A 23230-nucleotide genomic window follows, 5' to 3' on the forward strand; every position below is an offset into this window, starting at 1 on the left:
GTAATCATTCCACAGGTCCTCACCTCCTGGCAAACAGACAATTTCTGTAATTTCTCTAAAATTTAATCCAAGGCAGACTGAATTCCCCAAAGCTGAAAGGATTCAAGATCAACCATTAGGTACTCACTTATTTAACTAACTTTGAAAACCGTGTTGACATCTGACATTTAAGAATTTATTTACATGTTCTTGAACTGAAGCTATACTATTTATAGAAAGCATAGTTTCTTCTTCTGTTTTTAAACCAAAATATTTCGCTTTTTCTTGCAAGAGGAGAGGCTAGGAGGTAAGAATTAATAATAAATGTGATTTTTCAAAAATAAATAATCTCTGTATTTCTACAGGAGCCCAAACTGCTCGATCTACAAAACAGTAATAATTGGAGATGGTGCGTACAGTTCCCAATGCTCTTCCTAGGCAAGGCAACTTTTGTGAATTCTGTTTGGCTCAAGACACAGGGATGACAGACCCTTCCTAACTGCCAGACACGCAGACATCTGCTCTTGCTTTCCTCTCTCTGCCTCGCCACCTCCTGAGCCTGCTCCGCTCCTGTTTCCTGCTTCCCTGACAGTCACTCTCAATGGATGGTCTCCAGGGATGGTCCTCTCTCTCACTTCCAATCGGTGAACACAAGACTCCAGCCTCAGCACTCCCCTCTGCCCCTTGAAATACCGTCTCCTCCACGAAGCCATCTCCTGGCTTAACGCAGAGTCTTGGCACCAAATCAATCATTTAGCTTGGCTGAACCGTCTCTGTGGGAATCACTCCCAAATTTCTATCTCTGGTTCCCTTATTGGCAGATTTAATGAGAGCTTCCTATGTGCAAGTGCAAAAGTCAGCAGGGGCTAGGGTACAAAAGTGGGCTCCACAGACACGTTTACCTCTGCTGGAGGCAGCAGGGGTGAGAATGATGCTCTTTGCTACACAGAGGAGACCAAGACGATGTTTGACAAAAATCAAATTAAACAAAGAATAGTTGACCCCTAGACGGGAAAAAGATAGCTATTTTGTAATGTAATAGCTATTTATCAAGTAAGTAGCTTATTAATTTAAGCTCTTTATTTAACACTTATTATGTGCCAAACACTGTTCTTGGTGGTTGGGATATGGCAATGAACCAAACAGGCAACTATTCCTGCCCTCGTGGGAGGGACACAAAGTAGAGCTAAACAAAATAAATTGGTAAACTATATGCTATGTTTTTTTCATTTATTTATTTTTTCATTTATTTTCATTATTTTTTATTAAAATTAAAATTAAATTAAATTAAATTTAAATTTTATTTAAATTATATGCTATGTTGATGGTGATGTGATGCTCTTTTTACCAAGGAGAATGTTGAGGGAGGGAGGGGGCCAAGTGTGCCAGAGTGGGCAGTGGGTTGGACTTTAAATAGTGAGTAGGACTCACAGAGATGCCATTTGACCAAACACCTGAGGAGGTGTGTGTGTGGGGGGGAAACGAACAATCCAAAACATTCCAGAACATTCTAGGTTAGCCAGTGAGTGTATATAGGGCATGAATGAGGAGTGGCAAGGCATCCAGTGATTTGTTTGGTTTAATTTCCAAAGTCTCTAAACGGACGCTGGAGAAAAATGAGGGCCACGGAAGCAGATTGCTGAAGGCTCAGGCACAGGGCGTGCCTGGTTCTTCCCGGGGGCCAGACCCTGTGCATTTGACGTCCCCTGGAGGAACACAGTTGATGCCACACCGGGCCCTACTGGGCACCACGCTTCACATTCACTGTTACATGTGGATGGATGCCTTTTATTCCTTAAGCCCTCATCATGTCCTCTCCCCCTCCACCCCCAGCTCAGCACATAGAGGCAACGCTTCCTCTAGATCGGAGCTGCTACTCTGGAATGTGATCAGGACTGCTACAAAGGGCTGTTAATGTAGCGCTGGATCCAAGGGAAACCCGACAACTCCATGTGGCGACCCTTCCGTAATTCCGACTTTCCGCTCTCGGATGCATCTGAAAAAATTCAGTGGTTTCTCAGTGAGCTCCTGCATAACCGAACTTCCAGGTTCTAGGGGCAGATTCATAATGAAAACAGTGAAGGGATCAGCCATCCCAAACCCAGGCAGAGGTGCTAGGCGACATGTAACCTCCAGGGCACAGCTGCTGATAGGGAAGTTGGTCTTGGTGAGGGTCAGCTGTGGATGTGACATGCTGATGGGCATTGAAGGAACCTGGCGAGTCAGTGCATTTCTGGTCCATTAGGATCTAATCCCGTGGACTCCTGACAGTGTCTCCACTTCCTCCCTCACCTTCTCCCCCTTGAGGGGTTAGGGGCTGCTGAGGGGAGTCGGGAGGAGAGTGCTGGACAGTGAGACCCCTGCTTTGTGTCGAGAGCATCGGGTGTATGATAACACCCCTGTGCACTTTCACACGAAAATTCTGTGCGTGTGGTTGCATTGGAAAATGCTGTTTTCCAACATTAGGTAAGGATGCTGTGCAGATGGTATGATTCCTTCTTCACTAAGCTCTGCAATGGGAAATATGACAGGAATCCACAACCCAAATTCCCACCACGGCAAGGCCTAAGTTAGGGATCTGTAAAATTTTCATGTAAAGGGCCAAATAGGGAATATTTAGGCTTTGTAGGCCACGGGAGGTCTCTGTTACATAGTCTTCTTTTTAAAATGTAAACCCTATTCTTTGCTTGAGGGTTGTAGGGGGGATTTGGCCCATGGGCTGGAATTTGCTGAACTCTGAAATGAAAGGAGGGTGGGATGATGATTAATTGAGGGGAGCTATGGCCAGCCTCAAGGTAACCTCTGTATACTTGGCTCCAGCTGATGGGTGCCAAGCAGGCACTCAGGAGAAACTCAAAATTTGGATTCTGATCTGAATTTTCCCGATTTCAATAACTGGCACCTAAATTGAACGATTTGCACTACAGTAGGCCAGACCCAAGCCAAACACCATGCTCAGGCCTCCTGTGCTGTGGGCTGCAGTTTGTGACCTGGGACAAGCCCCAGCCCATCGGGACAGGGCTGGGAATCTCAGGCTACTGACCCCGATGATTCCTGTAGGCTTAGAGCTCTGGTTGGGTGTGCCTTCTTCTTCCTCCACCTTCCAAAGCCCTTCCCTTTTGCCTTCCTCTACTTTTCTTTCTTTATGAGACCCTTCAAAATTTCAGTGCAAATACATTCTACACACACACACACACACACACACACACACACAATCACTGTTACACCCTTCTAACACAGTACAGTGAGTCATCTTTATGAAGATTCCTCCCACATGAGATTTCCATGAAAGATCTGCCTTGTGCCGGACACACATGAAGAAGGAAACAGGAGTAGCCTGTAGCCCCTGATGCTGAGGGGGCCACAGCCTCACCCAGGACCCTGAGGTCCATGCAGAAAGGATGACATGCCTCAAAGGCCATTGTCAGAAGGATTCCTACTTAGCGGTGGGGGAGGAGGCACTAACGTCATCCAGGGAGACCCTCCAGACAGAGGGCACAGCACACATGCAGAGGACTGGGGGCAGGAAGGGGCCATAGGAAGTTGAGTGCAGCTTCAAAGCAGAGGGGGTCGGGGAAGACCCAGACCTAACCACCTCAAAGACACATTTCCAGCTGGGTACTGAGCGATGTCCCCCATGCCTGAGACTTGGGCACTGTATTACCATAAAAATGAGTGGGTCTACAGCTTCCAGAAGCTTCCATCTGAGAGAGAGATAGTCTGCTTGAGAGATGGCCTTAAGGAAAGTGGGCAATAAGGATGGGAAAAGGTCACCTTGAGATGACAGTAGCTCCCCACAGATGTGTCACTGGGTATCCCTGCTGGGAAGCGTTAGTAGCAATCCATGGCCACTGCAGGCAATTCTGATGGGGGGATCTTTGGCCAGGACAGTTGCCCTACCTTCTCCGTGAGTCACAAGTAAGAAAACCTGATTTCTTCATGTCAGGCACAAAACCGATGCACTAAGACAAAGACAAATTCTGTTTTGGAGCTCCACTTTGCTCTACCTGCTCCCCTCCTTGCATTTTCCCCTAGCTCCTCTGAAGAGTAAATCAGAGAGGCCCTGTGGGGCCACCAGCAGCCAGCGTGCAGGTGGAATCCCAGAGGCCAGCCCCGGAAGCCAAGAGGGTGTCTGCAGAAAGGCCAGGGAGTGGCGTCGCAGGTCGGCGCCCGGCCGGGAGTGGCTCTTCACCTGGCCTCCAGGCTGGGGAGCGACGCTGCCATGGCAACTGTCAGCTGTAGCAGGGGTCACCGAGAACCCAAGAAAAGGCTACAGGGCAGGGTTCATCATGGCAATTGGGAAGGCAGTGGAAAATACAGTTCTCTTGAGAAGGATGTCCAGACGGAGCGCAGTCAGAGCAAGGGTTAAGAAGGAGGAGAAGCTTCCTTCTTAGGAGTGAGGAGTGAGTCCAAGATTACATTTGGGGGGCAGCGTCTCCTCCCTAAATATACAATGTGATGAAATTCCAGGAAGTTCGTGGGCTGTTTAAATATTTAAATACGATTCTATTTCTGCAGGAGCACGTTGACACTCATTTCTCACTTGTTTCTGAGAAATACAAAGTACTTTGAGAGCTTGCATTTCTTTCCCCCAATTATCCAATATGTTTGTGGTGAGGAGGAGAAAGGCATCGTTATGTCCATTTTGCAGATGAGAAATCACACAGAGTTTCTAAGCAATAGACATGGCTCATCCTCAGACATCCATGAATAAAGCTATCCCATCACCGGCCCGTAAAAACAATTTTCAAGAACCAATGTGTTCCCAGGTGGAGAATGAAGTGCTCATCCCCACTGCGGGAAGAACTGTCTATTTCAACCCACTTCCTTGTGGATGGTATTGACTACACATAGCAGGAGAGTGAAATGTTTGTATTTGTTTTGGTCCAGCAATCCTACTACTTGGAATTGAACCTAAGAGAATAATCTTAAGGGGCAAAAGACAGGCTGCAGAGGATGTTCATCACAGTAGCATTTATAGTAATAAAAAACAGAAAAAAACAGACATGTCTAATAATATAGGATTTGTGAAATAGATGGTGAAAGATATCATTATGAATCATAGGCAAGTACTTAAGGGGTATATAAGAGTGATGACTTTTTGGAATGCCATTAATGAGGGTCGAAGAGAAGGGGGTGGAGGGAAGGAAGTCAAGAACAACCCTAATTCCCCAGCTGAAAGCTGAAACAAACCTCTCGTGGACTCCCACTCATTCGGGGATGATCACCTTAAACCTGGTGTTGAAGAAGGGATCTGAGTCTAAGTTTCCAATTTCACCGCAGCAGTACATAGTGGCTGATTAGCTCTGATTTCCGGCAGGGAAAGAAAAGCCAGGTTTGGGGCTGGACACTCTTTCTCCCAAGAGATGAGCCAGGCCTGGGTCCTTACCTTTCCTTCCCCAGACCACCTCAATGGCAGCTGGCTTCCTCCTCTCCCTCCAGGACGTGGGTTGACAGCCAGCCTTCACTGGCACTGCCTAACGGCTCAGACCCCCACAAATTGGTCAGTTCATCCCTGGTAGTCATGGGCGAGTGTTGGAGGGAGAACGCATGCGTGCATATGTGTGATGAATGATTCAGTAGGTGATAGCACCATGCCCACAGGTAGCCCTAGGTGGTGGGATTAGGGAAGCGGTTTTGCCTTCTTCAAAATGTTTATCACTATCCTCTAAATTTTCAACCCTGAATATGAAATTCTTTGTAATAGGAAGAACAATAAAGTTTACTATAGAAATATTGACATTTCTAGTCAATAAAATATCATCTACCGCTGTCCCCCCACCTCGTCACACACAGAGTATTCTTGCCATTTCCTAGTGAAGCCATCCACTCACACCTGGATTGCGTAGGGCCTTGGGCAAGACATACACTCATGGTTCTCCTGTCAACCTGGATTCCATGATCCAAACAGAGGAAATGTAAAAATGGCCCAGGTCTTTAAAATATCACCAGACTGGTAGTCTCCTATGTCTGTGTTTTAATTCTTGCATATGAGAACCCTGAACGAAGTTGGAAGAACAGTGCCTTCAAAGTAGGAGGCCGAGTGCTGTCTGCGTCTCTAACAGGGTGTGGCGCTATGGAGGGCACTCTTCAAAAGGCCTCCACCAGGCACAGCCCACAGCCTGATTCTGTGTTAGCCATCTGAGCCCCGGGGGCCAGCTCCGGGGCTCCGGGACATGGGCCTCGCCTGCTCACACGCACCTGCCTCATCCGCGGTGATGGAGAGCTCGTTGCTGGGCTCGCTCTTGCCAATCCGGTTCTTAGCGTACATGCGGATGCTGTAGGTGGAGGAAGGGTGGATATCAATGATGGTGGCCGAGTTCAGCTGAGGGGAAACATCTTTGGTTCTCTGAGCAGAATCCCAGGAGTCTTTTGGGTTTTGTTTTTCAAAAAAGAAGAGATAGAGACGTGAGTTTTTTTTCTCTGCCTCTGAAAGTTCACAAGTAGGAATTAAACACGCACACGCACACGCACACACGCGCACACACACAGGAAGGAAGAAAGAAAGAACAGTTACAACTCCAAGTGAATTCTCAAAGCAATGCTCCCAGTGTGCTGGCGGGTTGGCCATCAGAGGGGGACATTGCACACTCATTACCCATGTTAAGGGGGCCAAGGGCTGTGGGCAGCTAAGGTCTGGGGGGGGAATGTCTGAGGCACTGGTGGGTTTCAAGGAGGAAGGCGCAAGAGATAGGAGCACAGGTCAGTGGATTGGGAAACGGCCACATCAAGGCACTCATTGTACGAGATAGTAAAAGGAATTATGGTTTGGACACTGCCCCCTACCCACAAAACAAAAACAAAAATAAAAACCCTGGTTCTAAAAGGTATTTGAAAACCAGCGAAACCCCTAACCATGTCAGATCCTTCCTGCTCTAGAAGCACAGCAGTCAACATGAAATACTTACGTAAAAACTAATCTCAGTCTCCAGCGTAAACACTTAGTCTCAAATACTTTCTTGTGGGAAATATTTTCAACCACAGCTAATTTTCACAAGAGCACAGACCTCACGGGAAGAGTTATCATTGAATATGTGACAATTTGTACCTGCTGGGTTTGGGGTTTCGACCAATGAGGAGTAAATGGTTCTCCTTTCAGAAAGAGTTTGGGTGGTTGCTAATTGGGTTGAGCGGTCAAGAGATGCTGTCAGTTGTGGGAGAACAAGAACCTAAGGTGGTGCACAGAGATGGGGCTTATACAGCCCCACAGTCCCTGGTGTCCTCTTTGGTGGCGCTCACCACCCCTATATCTCACTGAGGTTCTGTGTTCCCTGCTGGATTCTGAGCTCTGTGGCAGCAGACACTGTGCTTGCCATGTCCACTGCCACGTCCCCGGTGTTTGCACAGTGCCTGATGCATAGCAGATGCCACATCATGAATGCATGTTTAACAGATGAATACATAAAGGGCAAACATACAGACCTCTGAGCCCTGGGGAGGGTTCATTTCCCCTTCCATGTTCATGATGAGCATGGAAGTTCAGAGGGCTGGTCTGCTTACAGGTAGCCATAAATATTAAGAGGTCTTCTGGACTTGTACAAAAATGTGTCTCTTCCAGGCTGCCTTGGAATGCTGTAACTAACTGGGGAACAGAGCATAATAAAGACTGACAATGACTATTCCACCTAAAAGGAAAAGTATCCCTTGAGTCAAGAAGATTGAAGGTGGATAAACACTGACATAGAAAAAGAAGATGCTACAAAAAAAATCACACAGTAGAAGAGGAGAAGAAGGTGATCCGACAGAGGACCCCGAAGTGGGGGCCATTTAGGACCAATGGACTGACACAGAAATGTGGACCCTGTCCCAAAAGGAGAAAGCCAAACCTTCTGGAGAAGACCTCTAGGACAAGAGAGGAACCCCAGGCTCTGTAAGGTGCAGAGAAGTGGCTAACCAGTAGGTACTGATAGTCGTTGATGTCTCTGCTCCAGGCCACAGGGAGGTTTCTAGAACTGCCAGCTCCATGAAGACATGGCCATCTTCACTGAGGATGTGTCTGGGAGACAGCAAAGAGGCCTGAGGAGGTGTAGTAATGTCCACTGACCGCCTCCTCCTCCTGCCAATCAACTCATGAGGAGCCCCTGGGGGCGTGGCCAAGGCAAGGGGTAAAGGGCAGGAAGTGCAAGGTGCTTGAAGAAAGGGTGGTGTTTTAAATGGCCAACAGACACATGAAAAAGTGCTCAACATCGCTCAGCATCAGGGAAATCCAAATCAAAACCTCAATGAGATACCACCTCACACCCATCAGAATGGCCAAAATTAACAAGTCAGGAAACGACAGATGTTGGCGGGGATGTGGAGAAAGGGGAACCCTCCTACACTGTTGGTGGAAATGCAAGCTGGTGCAGCCACTCTGGAAAACAGTATGGAGGTTCCTCAAACAGTTGAAAATAGAGCTACCATACGATCCAGCAATTGCACTACTGGGTATTTAACCCAAAGATACAAATGTAGGGATCCGAAGGGGTATGTGCACCCCGATGTTTATAGCAGCAATGTCCACAATAGCCAAACTGTGGAAAGAGCCAAGATATCCATCGACAGATGAATGGATAAAGAAGAGGTGGTATATATACACAATGGAATATTATGCAGCCATCAAAAGGAATGAGATCTTGCCATTTGCAACGACATGGATGGAACTGGAGGGTGTTATGCTGAGTGAAAAAAGTCAATCAGAGAAAGACATGTATCCTATGACCTCACTGATAGGAGGACTTCTTAATCTCAGGAAACAAACTGAGGGTTGCTGGAGTGGTGGGGGGGTGGGAGGGATGGGGTGGCTGGGTGATAGACATTGGGGAGGGTATGTGCTATGGTGAGCGCTGTGAATTGTGCGAGACTGATGAATCACAGATCTGTACTTCTGAAACAAATAATGCAATATATGTTAAGGAAAAAAAAAAGAAGAAGAAGATAGCAGGAGGGGAAGAATGAAGGGGAGTAAGTCGGAGGGGGAGACAGACCATGAGAGACGATGGACTCTGAGAAACAAACTGAGGGCTCTAGAAAGGAGGGGGGTGGGGGGATGGGTTAGCCTGGTGGTGGGTATTAAAGAGGGCACGTTCTGCGTGGAGCACTGGGTGTTATGCACAAACAATGAATCATGGAACACTTCATCAAAAACTAATGATGTAATGTATGGTGATTAACATAACAATAAAAAATTATTTAAAAAAAAGAAAGGGTGGTGTTTTTAGCTTTCCTGCAGTTATTGCACTTTGATAAAAAAAGATGATGTCAATGATCATGATTATTAGAATAAGGTTCAGAACAACACAGGAAGGATTTTGAGCTAAAGATCAAGAAGATGAGAAAGAATGCTTTATCCTGGAGGATTTGAAAGTAACTGAATGGAGAAGGAGAAGAAAGTCTACTTAAATCCCCAGACACCTTCTGGCAAATGATACGGCATCAAAGGAGGAATAAAAACAAGGAGGTGGCTACCCAGAAGAAAAGAGTTTAGGGATCGGAAATACTGCATCTGATCACAGAGGCTGATGTGCAGGACGTGGATTATCAGCAAAGTGTGCTGGAAAATGTAGCACTGGGCATTATGAACAATCACAGAGTGATCTTGACACTTGGGAGGATGGAAATGCAGACTGAAATGCAAGTACACCTGGGAAGGGCATACCACAGACAAAATAAAGAAACTTAGGAGTCAGTCCCAAGCAGAAATGCGTGCTTGGGAATCCGAGAGCTGGAGGATGCATGGAGAGTGTTGGGAAGGGCATGAACAGGAAGGGCAAGAAATTGAAATTGTCGGGGGAATGTACCACAGGTGTCCTTGCCCCGTGGAGGAGGGGGGCAGTGCTCTCCGGATGCAGAGAACAAATATAGTGTCGAGGAGGGCTTATAGTTCACACTGGACAATCCTTCACAAGGGGCCTATTTACCAAGGTGTGGGCTGGGCTAGAGATTCCCAGCGCCTAGCAAGAGTGGGGAGCTGCTCCCTCTGGGGTCAGGAGGGCCAACGGGAAGGGAGAGGATTGCCGGAGTCCAGAAAGGGCTGGGACCGCAGAAGAGGGGCCCCTGACAGAACACAGTCACTGCCAGGATCCTTGTCTGAATCATTCTTTGTGCTTGCCACCGGGTGAACCCAAGGGGAGCTCCGAGGGGAAAAAAAAAAATCTGCATGTCGTAGCCGGGGGAGTTCGGCTCCCAGAGCAGGGCAGACAATGGGTTTGTGGGGTTGCATCTGCCCCCCTGGTCCTGTGCTAGGCATTTTATAAACGTGACTCCTGCGGTCCCCAGAAGCATGGGCATGCTGGAAACACCTTGGAGTTTTGCGACACCTGTACTTTCAGACCCACTGAATCAGAATCACTTCGTAACGGTGCCCAGAAAACCGTGCTTCACAAAGCCTCTCTCTGGGTCATTCCGATGCACAGCTAGAGTTTGGAGCGCTCTATCTGAATGAATTATTACAACATCTTGGTGAGGTAGGGATTTTTATTTTCCTCGTGAAGGTCAAGAAACGAAGGCCTGTTACATGGCGGGCATGGCGTGCGGGGTTTGACTTCACCTGTGTTACCCCGAAGCTCAAGGTCATTTTCTGGTAGCATGTGACCTCCACATCGTCCCTGCAGGACACCTAATGAGACTGGATTTCAATTTTCCAGGCGTCTGCTGAATGTCTCATATGTTGGAAGGCAGACTGACAAGGGCTTGACTTGGCTTACTGACCGGGAGTTTAGTCAAGTGCAAGGGAAGGGAACAGAATTACTGTAACTCCTATGAGTATGTGGGGACGGAAGTGGGGAGAGCTGTGCAAGAGCAGACTTGGACCCTGGTTTAGAAAGGAGATGTCAGGGGCATTCCCTGAACCAGTGGGTGGGGTTCCCTGACATGCCCCAGAGAGCCTGGTGCAAGAAGAGGATGAGGGAAGTTCAGACTCACATTCCTGCCTCTGAGATACCCAACAATCCCGTGGGAAAGGACTGAGGGAGCCCACAGGGACCAGGGTGCTTGCACTGGGTGCTCACTGGGGACCCCCCCCCTTGGGGGTCCGGCATCCCAAGTCAGGGGGATGGCAGATCATCAGGGACAAACATAAGAAGGGAAAATTTGATCTAAAGAAGTGTTGTTAGAAGCCAAAGACCAGGAGGAGTGAGGGTGACCAGAAGGATGTTCTGGAGACACAATGATTCTAAATGTTTAAAAATTATGAGGCAGCTCAGGGAAGGACCACTTCTACTGCACTGGTTACTAGACGGGAGACACAGGGCATAGGGAAAGCCCCCTCTGCTCCGTCTGCTCCATGGAGGAGATATTCTCAGGGTGAGATGGGGAAGGGAGGCTCGAGAAAGAAGTCTCTGGAAGATGGCACCTAGCTGCACGAGAGAGTGTGTGCTTCCTGGGCCGGATGGTTACGTGCCAGGACAAGAGCAGGTCCCAAGGCACTGGAGCCCCCTGGGCGATCTGTGGGGCACTGTGCAGAAGGAGACAGGGCCAAAAGGGGGGATGTGGGCATGAGGCAGGCTGCCTTCCAACGAGCGGAAGGAGGGGATGCCGCAAAGCACCTGAGGAGCTGGAGGCACACACAGGGCGAGATGCTGGGATTGGGTGGCGGAGGGGTTTTTGTGTCCATCAAGAGGAGAAGCAGTACTCTCTAGGAACCAAGTCACGTGGCAGCCAAAGCCATGGCACACAAGGCAAAGTCGATGATGCGGGCAGGACCGGATTGAGAGGGTCACGGGGTGGTCATAGGAGATACAAGTCAAGGGACTTGGGATGTTTTATTTTTCCTGGCAAACAGGAAAGCAGGAGAGTCCTCTGTCTTCAAATCCTGCAAGGGGTGTCATTTGACCACAGGGTTTCGGGGTGGGAAGAGAGCCACTGGATTCAGGAAGCATGAAATGTAAGAACTTGTGACAGTCATGGCTGGCCCAAGGCAGAACTGTGCTTTCCTGGGGCTAGTGAGTTTGCATTGTTGGGGCTGTTCAAGCACAGACTGAGTGACCCCTTGCAGGGACCCACTCAGTTACAAACGCCAAGTAAAGCAATACCTCACGTCCTTGGCAAATTAACGAAGACTAGAAGAAAATGTCTTGGGGATGATTTCATTGCTTGACACAGAGGATGAGAGTCAACAAGCTCACAAATGTTTATGAAAAGTCTCATATGTGGACTGCTCACTGTGGGGGATGCAGGGTCGTAGCACAGGGCTCCTCAGACACCATCCCTGCCCTGAGGGGTCACAAGAACCCTCAGAGGGACAGCTTCCCAGTAGGGGAGACAGATGTTAAACATCTTCCCAGCAGAGGACCCAGGTATTCAGTAAGCATCCACAAGCCCACTAAATGTTCCAAGGCAGACAGGATGCTATATGAATAGAGGAAGGGGCACATTATAAAATGGGTGATCAGGGAAGGCTTCCTGGAGGAAGTGACATTTAAGCTGTGATTTCAAGGATCAATTTTCTATGTACTCAGCCTATAAGTTGCATTAGCTTAAATTATAGTTGTCCTTTTTATACACCCAAAACTTATCGAGGAAGAAACTAATACATGAAAAGACTAACGTGATTTTTATGGCAGTGAATATAATTATCGCCTGCTGCCCAGGCCTTTCAAACTGAACGCAGTGGAGGGTCAGGAAGGCCCTGCTGGTGACGTGAGGTCATGGAGTCGGACCCACTTGTCCCGTGGGCTCTCCCCCAGTGACTCTCCTGGAACCTATTCTAACTCAGACTGGGTTAGACCTGCTCCAGAGCTGTGTGAACCTCTCAACCACTGGCCCTGTGTGTGGCGGAAGGGCAGTGTGAAGCACGGATAGGTTCTGACTGCAGCCGGATCATAGATAAGGAGCTCTCCGACATAGGTTATGTAGAGCCCGATTGATTTAGAATTCAGAAGTGCTGTGAAGATGATTCTTAGATTTGGATCACAGGTAAATTAAATGCCCCAAGTATTTTCTGAGTGCTCCTCATGTGGCAGGCATTGTGCTGAGTGCTGGGATCCAGGAGCATATGACACTAGACACCAGAGTTCCTGCCTCTGGGGAAGTTACACGGCGTGCTGGGGTGCTGAGGATTCTCAAGTGGAGGGCACAGACGGTTTTAGAGGCATTTGATTTGGAAGCACGTGTGCATGCCAGACTGATACTCTAAGCCACCATTTAGAAAACTTGGGCTATGTGCCAGACGCTGGGGAGATGCTTTAAAGCCCCTCCCTTGTTAAAGAGTATTCACCAAGTATGCACTGAGGGCCCACAGTGCGCTGGGCTGTGCTAGATGTTGGAGGAATGGGTTGGGGGAAAACTAGGCCTCGTGGCACAGGAACTTGCAGCCCAGTGGGGAGGACCCGTGGATCAGCAGTAACAACCGCAATGGCCCTATTCCCAACGACAGTCCCCTTCTGCAGAACCAGTGGTTAGAACTTCAACATACCTTCTTGGTGGACACAATTCAGTCCACGACTGCATCATAAAAATGTCAGTTCTCCCTTAGTTAGCAAAGTTGATGCAATCCCAATAAAAAAAAAATGCCAAAAATGTTTTTATGGAGCTAGACCAGCTGATCCTAAGGGTCACATATGGAAAGCTAAGAAAACGTCAAAAGGCAGTCAGAAGGGCGGACTAGCCCTACCAGACATTAGAACATGAGAAGCAGCCCCCGTGATTAGCGCAGTGTGGTGCTGATGCAGTCATAGACCGATAAAATGATGGAATAGACTAGAAAGCCCAGAAATGATGGAGGAGTACAAGGAAAGCTAGTCGGTGACAGAGTTGGCATCTGAAACCACTGGGGAAAGGTGGGCTTTTTAATAAGTCATGTTGGGGCAGCAAGATTTCCATCTGGGAAAAGATCAAACTGGACCCGTATCTCCCAGAATACACAGGAATCAAGTCCAAATGGATCAGCGATCTGAATGTAGGAGCGAGAGAAAGAAACCATACAAGTAGAAATCAGGGTGGATCCTTTCATAGCCCAACTGTAGAGAACGGCTTTTCTAACTTGACTCAAAATCCAGATGCAATAAAAGGAAATGTTGATAAATTTAGAAAAAAAAAAAAAACCCCATAATCACAGAAACAACTCTATGATCGCCTGTGATGGCCCAGCCGGGAAAGGAAGGAGATGATGCTGTGGGAGCACGTGACGGGAGGCCTGGCCTCGGCTGTGGGCCAGGAATGCGTCCTTGTGGAGGTGACATGAGAGGTGGGGTCTAAGGAGCAGGTGGGAGTAAGCATGGGAACCGTGTGGTCCAGGGAAGGGGGTGCTCTTGCCAGAGGGCAGCCTGTGGCCTCTGAGGGACTCCTGTCCCAGGGAAATGCTGTGGTGTCCCATTGCACAGCAGGGAAAGCTAAGAGCAAGGGGCTAGTGAAGGCACACAGCTGGTTGGAGACCAGCACCTGGAAACGACTGCTTCCCCCGAAAACAGGGAGGCACTGAACCGCTCCCCCGAGAGATGCCCCAGGCACCCTTGCCAAGAGCACAGAAGCCCGCCATCCTGCAGTTATGCTCAGCCAGAGAGACAGGTGGGGGCCTCCCCGCCCTGGGACCTTGTGGGCTGTCCCCACCACGTGCCTCTGCCTTTCTCTGGAGTTCTCCTTGTTACGGGCAGCGTCCCGGCCCTTCCCTGCTAGAACCCGCTTGCCTCACCTAAGAAGTGTTTCCTCGACTTCAAGGTGAGTGTCTCAGAACTTGGAGCCCCTTGGCTCCTTCCTGACCTGCGTCTCTCCAACGAAGGCAGGTGTGCTCTCTTCCCTTTGGCCCCGGGGAAGCTCCCACAAGAGTCCCGTTTAGGCCAGCACTGTCTTCACTAGCTCGCCGCGTCACTGCGTCCTCCGCCCCCAGCCCGCGCCGGCTGTCCGGCTCCCCGGCGACCGTGCCTCTGGCCGCGCCCGCGCTCCTCTCTCCGAGCTCAGGCGGGCCCCGTGGCTGCGTGGCCTCACTGCTGGGACTCCGCCGTGACTCTGGGCAAACGAGCTGCTCTTCTGTGCATTCCCAGTGCAGCTGCGTTGCTCTTGCTAAAACCACTGTTCCGGGTGTGAAGCAGGTTCACGCACTGCTGCTGGGACACTGCCCCCTCGGTCGTCCGTCCAGCCCCTGCCACTCCCTTGTCCCTTCCCTTGCACTCAGGTCCTGAAACCTCCCCTCACTCAGGGCCTGCCTCCAGCTGCCCGGGCTTCATTCTCACTACCGCCTCCGCCCAAATATACTGAGTAAGTCACCACCCGCGAAGCCGAAGTCAAGTCCGGTGCCCAGAAAGTGAAAAATAAGGCTACGTGGGAGGTCTGTTAACCCCACACATGCTGGTGCTGCTCTGAGTCCTCCTCTCTTTAATGAGACACAAAGTCCTGAACAGATGCCACACTGGTGGCCTTCTACCCTTGGCCTGATGGATCCTAGAGTTCCAAGTGATGCTGGCACTGGTGCCAGGGCCATTCCTAAAAAATTTGGGACTCAGTTGGCAGCTGACTCTGGCTGGCTCAAGGACTCCCTATTGACCTTGCTGAATTCTTCCTTGGATGGCACAAGAGACTAGAACACTTCTACCCAGCTTTCTCTTTGCTCTCTTTTTCATTCAGAATCAGATTTTCTTTCTGGTCAAATGCCTCTTCCATCTTCTTTCTGGCTCCCTCCCCATTTCACTCACTCACATAGTCATTTCCCCTAATAAAATCTTTGCATTTCCCCTAACAAAATCCCCTAACAAAATCTAATCCTAGCTTGATTTCTGCTTTTCAGAGGATCCAGAATAACATATTTAACAGATCGTTAAATACGTTATTTAACATATTTAGGAAGAACGGACACACCTGTTGTGGCCTGACCACTGAGTCTGTTTTATTTATGGCCCCTCTGGCCCTGGGGAAACAGGTGATGCTCTGAGCAGAGGCAAGTGCCCCCGGACTGTCCCTGCGGCTCTTCCGGAACCTCCCTGCAGGGTCAGTGCCCATCTCCACACGGAGCAGCTCTGTCTCTGTACAAACTGGGCTTGCAGATTCTGAGCTCAGCCGACGCCCAGGCTCTAGACAGAAGTCCCTGTCTAGGGCAGCCCCTCAGCTGAGGAAATGGGACCTGAAGGACAGCTAGGGGGTAGGGGGTGGGGAAGAAAACATAACACGCCGCTTGCTGGTCTGCGGCAAGAACGCCAGGGTGGTGGGTGGGAAGCAAGCCTGGAGTCCGGAGGGAAAGAAGGAAGGGCTGAGGCAGAGCCAGGCCCCTGCACACAGACCCTACCCTGCAAAGGAGACGCGGCGTGCTCTGAGCAAGAAATGACAAACTGGTAAAGAGAGCCCCCTCCAGGTTTCCTTGAGTCGGGGTTTATTTGTACAGGTAATCATGAATAACCGAGGAGAACAAGAAAAGGGCTTTTTGAAGTAGAAATAAAGCTGGAGGAAATAAAGGACTTACCTGATTTATTTTTGCATTCAATATCGTAGCCCGTAATGGGGCTGTTGCCGTCAAACCCCATGGTCCACCTGAGGGTGATTGTGCGTGCTTTCACGTCTTTGATCTCAATTTCGGGAGGGTCTGGGGGCTCTGTGCAATCGACAGGAAAACCTGGGCTTAGTTCAAACATGGCTCAGACAGAAGACATGGTGGAAATGCTGAGTTCGGCTCAGAAAAGCTTTGTCAGCCTTCGACGGTGGCTGACACGTTTACCAGGAAACATTTTTTTCATAATTGCATCTCGTGGAGGAGAAATTCCACTTTCCCAAACTGCCCGGTGTTTGCACCAGGGCTATTTGTCAGGCTTTTGTGGCCTGGCTGGGCCAAAGCGGGATGTAGATTAAATGTCACTCTTCTGGTTTGGAATCCAGAACTCAAAAAATATTTTGGCTTCCAATGTTAAACTTTCCTTTTCCTTCGGATTGCCTAGCACAAGGATTCCCACCATTCGGCTAAGCAGGTGCACTCCTGCATTTGGTGCCTTCGATGGGACTAGGGGTCATCTGGCCCAATTCCTTTCAGGACTCTGTTCCCTGTGTTTTGGGGCTGCACTGTGACACAATCACGGGTACTGCAAAATACTGTTTTAACATCAACTTTGAACACATTTAAGATTTTCTGGGAATCAGGAGGTTTTACATAGAAAGCTGAGCCCACCACAGAGGTCCAAGCCTGGGCATACACTTACTGTCCTAAAAGCCGTGTTTTCCCCCAGTTCGGTCTCCTTCCTACCTTGCACTGTGAGCTGAATTATTCCACGGTCCTCCCCATAAGAATTGATAGCATGACAGGAGAAGAAGCCGGAGTCTTCTCTAACAGTTGGCAAAATCTATGTGTAAAGCAGAAAGAAAGCCATCTTATCCAGTAGCATGGAGCGAGGACAACTAAAAGGGCTTTTGGCTGTAAAAATCTCTCCACGCCCACCCTTCCTGCATCCCCAACACGCGCCCCTGCACGCCTGCACGGGCGCGCGCGCGCACACACACACACACACACACACACACACACACACAAACACATGCCCCTGAGAGCAAATTATCTCCTTGCACTTGTGATGGCGTAGATGGACAGGTTCAATGTACCTTGTCAATGCTAGCTGCCAGCTCATTAAATTGGATGTGTCATTTATGTAGGATGCCATGGTCAGGTGGATGTATATTCCACATATGCATTTATTTTTCTCGTGGTGTGCTTTTAGTGCATCCAAAGCAACACTGCCCGGAGAAGCAGATCTATAAATCCTGCAGTAAATGCTTGGTCCTGCAGGACCCTCATTAGAGTTCTCTCTAGAAGGACCCCAGGATTGGACCTGCACATGAATCAATCTCAGCGTGTCAAACACAGGGCTTTTTTTTTCCCCCAGATGTGATGCTACAGCGTCACTTCTCCCCCTACTAAAAACACCACTCAGTTAATTACCAACAGTACTAAAAAAAATATAAGGCACTATAATACTTTTTGCTAGCTTTTGTGATCCTCTATGAAGGACAGAAGGTTTTATACTGGATTTTTCCCAAAAAAGCAAAACATGTTTCCTTATAAAGCCTACCTAATTTCTGTTTCTGCAGGATGTTAAAACAGGTGCAGAGCATAGGAGGTCATTTCTCCAGGATTATCTGTCATTAAGAAACTCGATTTCTCCCATTTTTTTTTTAATTACAGTTGGGTTCCCTGGCATGCTTGTCATCATTTTATTCTTCCTAACACTTAAGATCAAGCACTGTTTTTGTAGGTGACTCAGTAATGTTGCTGTAAGGGGACGGAGAGAGATGGTGCATCATAAATAAGTCCTGAAAGATTATTTGCTGTTTATCTCCCACATGCACCCACTTAGGTGAAAGGGTAGGATCGTCCTGCCAATGAAGTTAGATTCTGATCTGTTGTGTTCACCGTGTTTTACCTGCAGAGTAGAGATCACCTCCTCTCCCACCTCCTTGGTGGACACGAGGTAACGGGCCATCTCAGGGTTAATGATCCGGTCTTCCTTCTCCCAGCGGACTATGATGGGCTTCTCACCATGGGCCGCGCAACTCATTTCTTTCTTCTGACCCTGAGTGGCCAGGGTCGTGTTTGGATAGGACGTTATCATCGCAGGAACTGAAAACCCAAGAGGGACATGGCTTATTTGGCAAAGCAGCATTCTTGATTTCCCCACCGTAACACCCAGCTAAATCATGCTTAAAGAGGGGTTTCTTTGAAATACAATGTATTCAAGAAACAGCGGAGCAAGAATCATGAACGGAAGAGAGGGAAGGTGCCAGAAAAGTGAAACCTGACGAAATGAGCCCTCAGCTCATTCGTTCAGAAGATGTTGCGGGATTTCAAATTTGGGGGGGGCGTTGCTTTCTTCCCAGCCCACCGCGGGCACACACAGGTCGCGGAGCATAGCGTATGTCCCGTCGGACACATAGGGAAATGATCTTACTTCTGAATAGACTGGAGAGGGGGCTTCCATTAAATGACAGTTTCTAACTACCATTTTCAATCGTGGAACTCTGAAACCTTACTAATCAACTTAGGTTGGGGCCCTGATCGCTGCTGACCCCTCGTTGAGGTGACTTCTGTCTATGCTTCTCTCCCACAGTTGTTACTAACTGTCGTGGTCACCTGGAGACCTCAGACCCACCCCTCTCCCATTACATGGCAGGGAATCTCATCCCCAGTTCACCAAGAAAACAGAAAGCTTTATTTTTCAACTTCTCTAGTTCCCCCTCTCCCACCGCAACAATTAATCTAAAGACCTCCATTCTTGGCACTATGCTGGGTGACTTAAGACCCTGCTCCCATTCCACACACCACCTAGAAATGCAGAGCAGCACAGAACGAGCACACGGGCTGCACACACTGAGCTTATAAGAAAGTGAGAGAAATCCCGGAGACAGAAGTGGATGTTGAAAGACCAGCGGTATTAGGATGCTGGGGCCCTGACTACCTGAGAGAGAGGGAGTTAAAAGCGGGCCCTTCAAACCAGGTTCCTCAATGGACACCACCTTCAGAGCAAGTACCTACAACAATGACAACAAGATCCACACAGGCAAAGGGAGAAGCAAACTGCCTTGGCTCACGTTATGAATGAAGAAAACAAGTCTTCCCTGAGAATCCATAGCTGGTCTGACTCCGCGTCAGTTTGGAGTTGGATTCATGCTAAAGGGTCAAGATGCTGGTGACCTTACTTTAGCCATAGGCCTGAAGATCCTAGCACAAGAAACACAAACACGCTCCAGAGGGAGGCACACTCCAACCAGGCCCATAGGAATTCTCCTAGATAAACCTCTGCTGAACATGAGCTAACAAACCAAAAGTAAAACACATGTGAGAACATGACCCACCATCACTGAGAATCAGCCCAAGCACCTTAGATGCTAGAATGATCAGACACAGACTAGAAAACAATTATACACAAAATGTTTAAAGATTTTTAAAAAACACAAGAAGGGAAAAAGACACTCTCAAAAAAGGACCAGGAGGTTTGAAAAATAACCAAATAAATCTGTATTTTTACCTGTTTTAGGCCTCATTTCCACCATCATGGGGAGAAAGGCCCTTCCTCATTTCTAAGGTCAAGCTCACACTTGTGTACTTTCTTGGCCACCTCAGAAGCCCTCCACTGCTCCTTGGGCAGGTGACCACAGAAACACTGTGACTTCTTTTCAGACTGGCAGGTACTGAGTCTCGTCTTCCCCACAGCATACCGGAGTGATGTGAGACATAACACAACGGGTAAAAAATCTCCAAGCTCTATAGTCTGGACACCCACAGGAAGTCCCCTGCTCAGTCAGCAGGTGTGTGGCAGAGAGGAGGAGGCATGGAGGGGACAGACTGACTGGGAGAAGCAGCACCATGAGTCTCTTGTTTAATCCACAGCTATGGTGAGACCCCACTTCTAGCACACCTGCGTGACAGCCAGCCTGGCTTGTGAGCCCCTGACTTCAGTCCTGATCACTCACTTCCTCCAGCCGGTTTGACAAAAAATTTAATTTTTCTCAACAGCTTTATTGAGGTCTAATTTACATACCATAAAAATCACCTGCATTAAGTGTACAGCTGAATGGGGTTTCCTATAGTATTCGTTTCCTAGGACGGCTGTAACCAACCACCATGAGCTGGGGGGCTTTCAACAGCAGAAATCTGTTCTTTCACAGGTCTGGAAGTCAGTCCAAGATCAAGGTGCTGGCAGGGCTATACTCCTTCCCAAGTTCTAGGGAAGAATCATTCCTTGCCTCTTCTGGCTGTTGGTGGCCCCGCTGCTCCTTGGTTTGTGTCCGCATCACTCCCATCTCTGCCCTCATTTCCTATCATGTTCTTCCTTGAGGGTTTTGCCGTGTCTTCATGCGGATTTCTTCTAAGGATACCAGTCATTGGGATTTAGGACCCACCCTCATGCATTATGACTTCATCTTAACTAATTATATCTGCAAATAACTTATTTCCACATGAAGTCATGTTCTGAGGTTCAGGTGGGCATGTATTGTGGGGGGGGCAACACAAGTATATTTACATTATCCAACACACACCATTACAACCCAACACAGGTATATAGAGTTGTGTAATTATCACCATAGCAAGTTTTAGAACATTTCTATTACCCTGAAAAGATACCCCTCCACCCCAGTCCCAGGCAATCACTAATCGACATTCATCCTTCTAGATTTGCCTTTTCTGGACATTTCCTATAAATAGGATCCCACAGTAGGTATTCTTTCTTATCTAACTTTATGGTTTTTTTCCTCAGTGATCGTATTTTCCAGGTTCATCCATTCTGTAGTGTGTATCAGCTCTTTGTTCCTTTTTGTTGTTGAATAATATTGCATTGCGTGGGATTTCCACGTTCTGTTCACTCATCCATCCATTGATGCACACTGGCATTGTTTCCATTTTGGGGATATTACGGATAATGCTGCTATCAACATAAGGGTGCAGGTTCTTGTGAGGACCTATGGTTCCACTTATTCCCAGGTAGATCCCTAGGAGGACTCGCCGTGTCACATGGAAATTCTGTTTAACATTTTGAGAAACTGCCACACTGTATTTCCAAATGGCTTCACCATATTTCCAATCTCTGTGTCAGAAGACTGAGCACAGAAGAGGAAAGGGGGAGGAGTGGTTAGGATTCAGAGTTTATGACGCAGGACAGAAATGTTCCCCTTCAACCATGTGTAGGGCAAAGCTGTAAGGTGAGCACCAGCTGGATGCCCACTGGCTGTAGAAACCCCATGGCCACCACAGTGCCGCCACTGCAGAGGAGTTGAGGGTGGTGAGGAAGCTCCTAGGAGAGGTCTGTACGTGCCACCTTAGAGAATTAAGCAAACACAGGGGCTGAAGCCCCTCCTTCTCTGAGATCAGGCAGAAGGCAGGAGGCTTCCTGTGGCAGCCTGTGCAGCAGCACAAGAAGTGGCCACTGCGCTGTGAGTCTGGGACACCAGATGGGAGCCTTTGCAACATATTCCAATTCTCCACCCCACTGGGGGAAGGGACTAAAGCCCCAGGAGTTCACTGGCCCCATTAGCTGGTCCCAATAGTCTCCAACTGAGGGACTCTACCAAGAGAAGAGGCTGAATGGGCACTCCATTGGGAGGGGCTAAAGGGAGACATGGCGTCCCTCTCCAAGGGTGTCCTCTGCAGGAGAGGAGGCCAGGGGGAGGCTCTGGGGGAACAGGGAGCAGAGTGGACCATCACCCCTCATTTGATACTCTTGCCTGCAACTTTGCACCATCTACAATCAAAGGGTTCTGAATGCTACCAAAAACCTTTGAACAGCAGGTGTGGAACTTGAACATCCGGTGTGTGGAAGGACCAAGGGGCAAGTGGACAAGAGCACTGAAGACATGTGCCCCTGGCCAGTGGGGGCACAGGTGCTTTCTTGCATGGAGCCTTGTCTGTGATCCCTCCCTGTCCAGTGTACTGTGATGCATACTCATTATGGTGCTGGGAACTGCTGGGGACCACTTTCCTGAACACAGTTATGGGGAGAGGTCAAACCAGCCTGTGAGACTCTTCTGATATGTCTCCTTATCACTTCCCCTTGAAACATAAAGTGGGAATTGTCTTTAGAGTGGCATGATTTCAACAAACCTCAACCACAGGAAATATTTATGGGAATTTCTCTATGGGAAAAATGAAGCAATCATAAATAGTGTCTAAGAACTCCTAAATAGCCCTCAGATAGCTACAAAATGCAAACATTCTAGCAGTAGGAGAAAGCTCTAGATGCTCTCTCAAAGTCTCTTCATGTTTATATGCAGGACAGAGGAACATGGTTAAATGACTTTCCCGCCTATCAGATTAAAACCTACACTTGGAGAGAGCAGCAGGCTGTCCCGGTCGAGCCACCAAGAGAAGAAGAGCTGCCAGAGAGCTGATGTGAGAGAAGAGGGAGGAACAGCACACACCTCGAGATCACGGTGGCCACGACCACCTGGGGCTGGCAAACACAGTGTCCCGCCTCTCCTCACCCTGCACTCAGCATTCCCCACACCCAGAAGACCATCATCATGGGTTTTCAAATGATGATCCTCAGCCATCGAAAAAATGTTAAATTGGTCTGGTGTGGTTTGTTTAATAAGAGACAGAACTATTTCTTTTTTTCTTATTATTCTTTGAGACGATTTCTTTCCAAAATGGCTAATAAAAAACATTTTATATGTCCAGGGGCATAGAAGAAGTCAGTTGTGTGGACATTTTATTCATGGGATGGTGTGGGATGAACTCAACATCTCTCTGTAAGCATCCCTTGATGTCTTCGCTTGAAAATATACCAGTAGGAAGTGGTAGTGCCACTTTCCCGCAAGAGATTCAGAGAAAGAATCAGGGGCATCTGTTGAATCCTGGTGGTGCTAGCGTGCGCGT

The 23230-nt window shown here is 48.5% G+C and overlaps 1 protein-coding gene across 1 annotated transcript in view; it reads right to left on the reverse strand.

Moving 5' to 3' along the window:
- The window catches only part of DSCAM (DS cell adhesion molecule), an 822687-nt gene that overhangs the window by 117424 nt on the left and 682033 nt on the right, over nucleotides 1-23230 (reverse strand). Inside the window, exons 12-15 of the mRNA XM_073887019.1 lie at nucleotides 18285-18481; nucleotides 17117-17213; nucleotides 16346-16474; nucleotides 6181-6348 (exon numbers count right to left, since the gene is read on the reverse strand). Coding sequence (XP_073743120.1) covers nucleotides 6181-6348; nucleotides 16346-16474; nucleotides 17117-17213; nucleotides 18285-18481 — 591 coding nt within the window. The remainder of the gene's footprint in view (nucleotides 1-6180; nucleotides 6349-16345; nucleotides 16475-17116; nucleotides 17214-18284; nucleotides 18482-23230) is intronic.

Source organism: Callorhinus ursinus, unplaced genomic scaffold (assembly GCF_003265705.2).
Source record: "Callorhinus ursinus isolate GAN/ISIS: 27379988/994484 unplaced genomic scaffold, GSC_fseal_2.0 scaffold75, whole genome shotgun sequence".
Taxonomy (NCBI): Eukaryota; Metazoa; Chordata; class Mammalia; order Carnivora; family Otariidae; genus Callorhinus; species Callorhinus ursinus.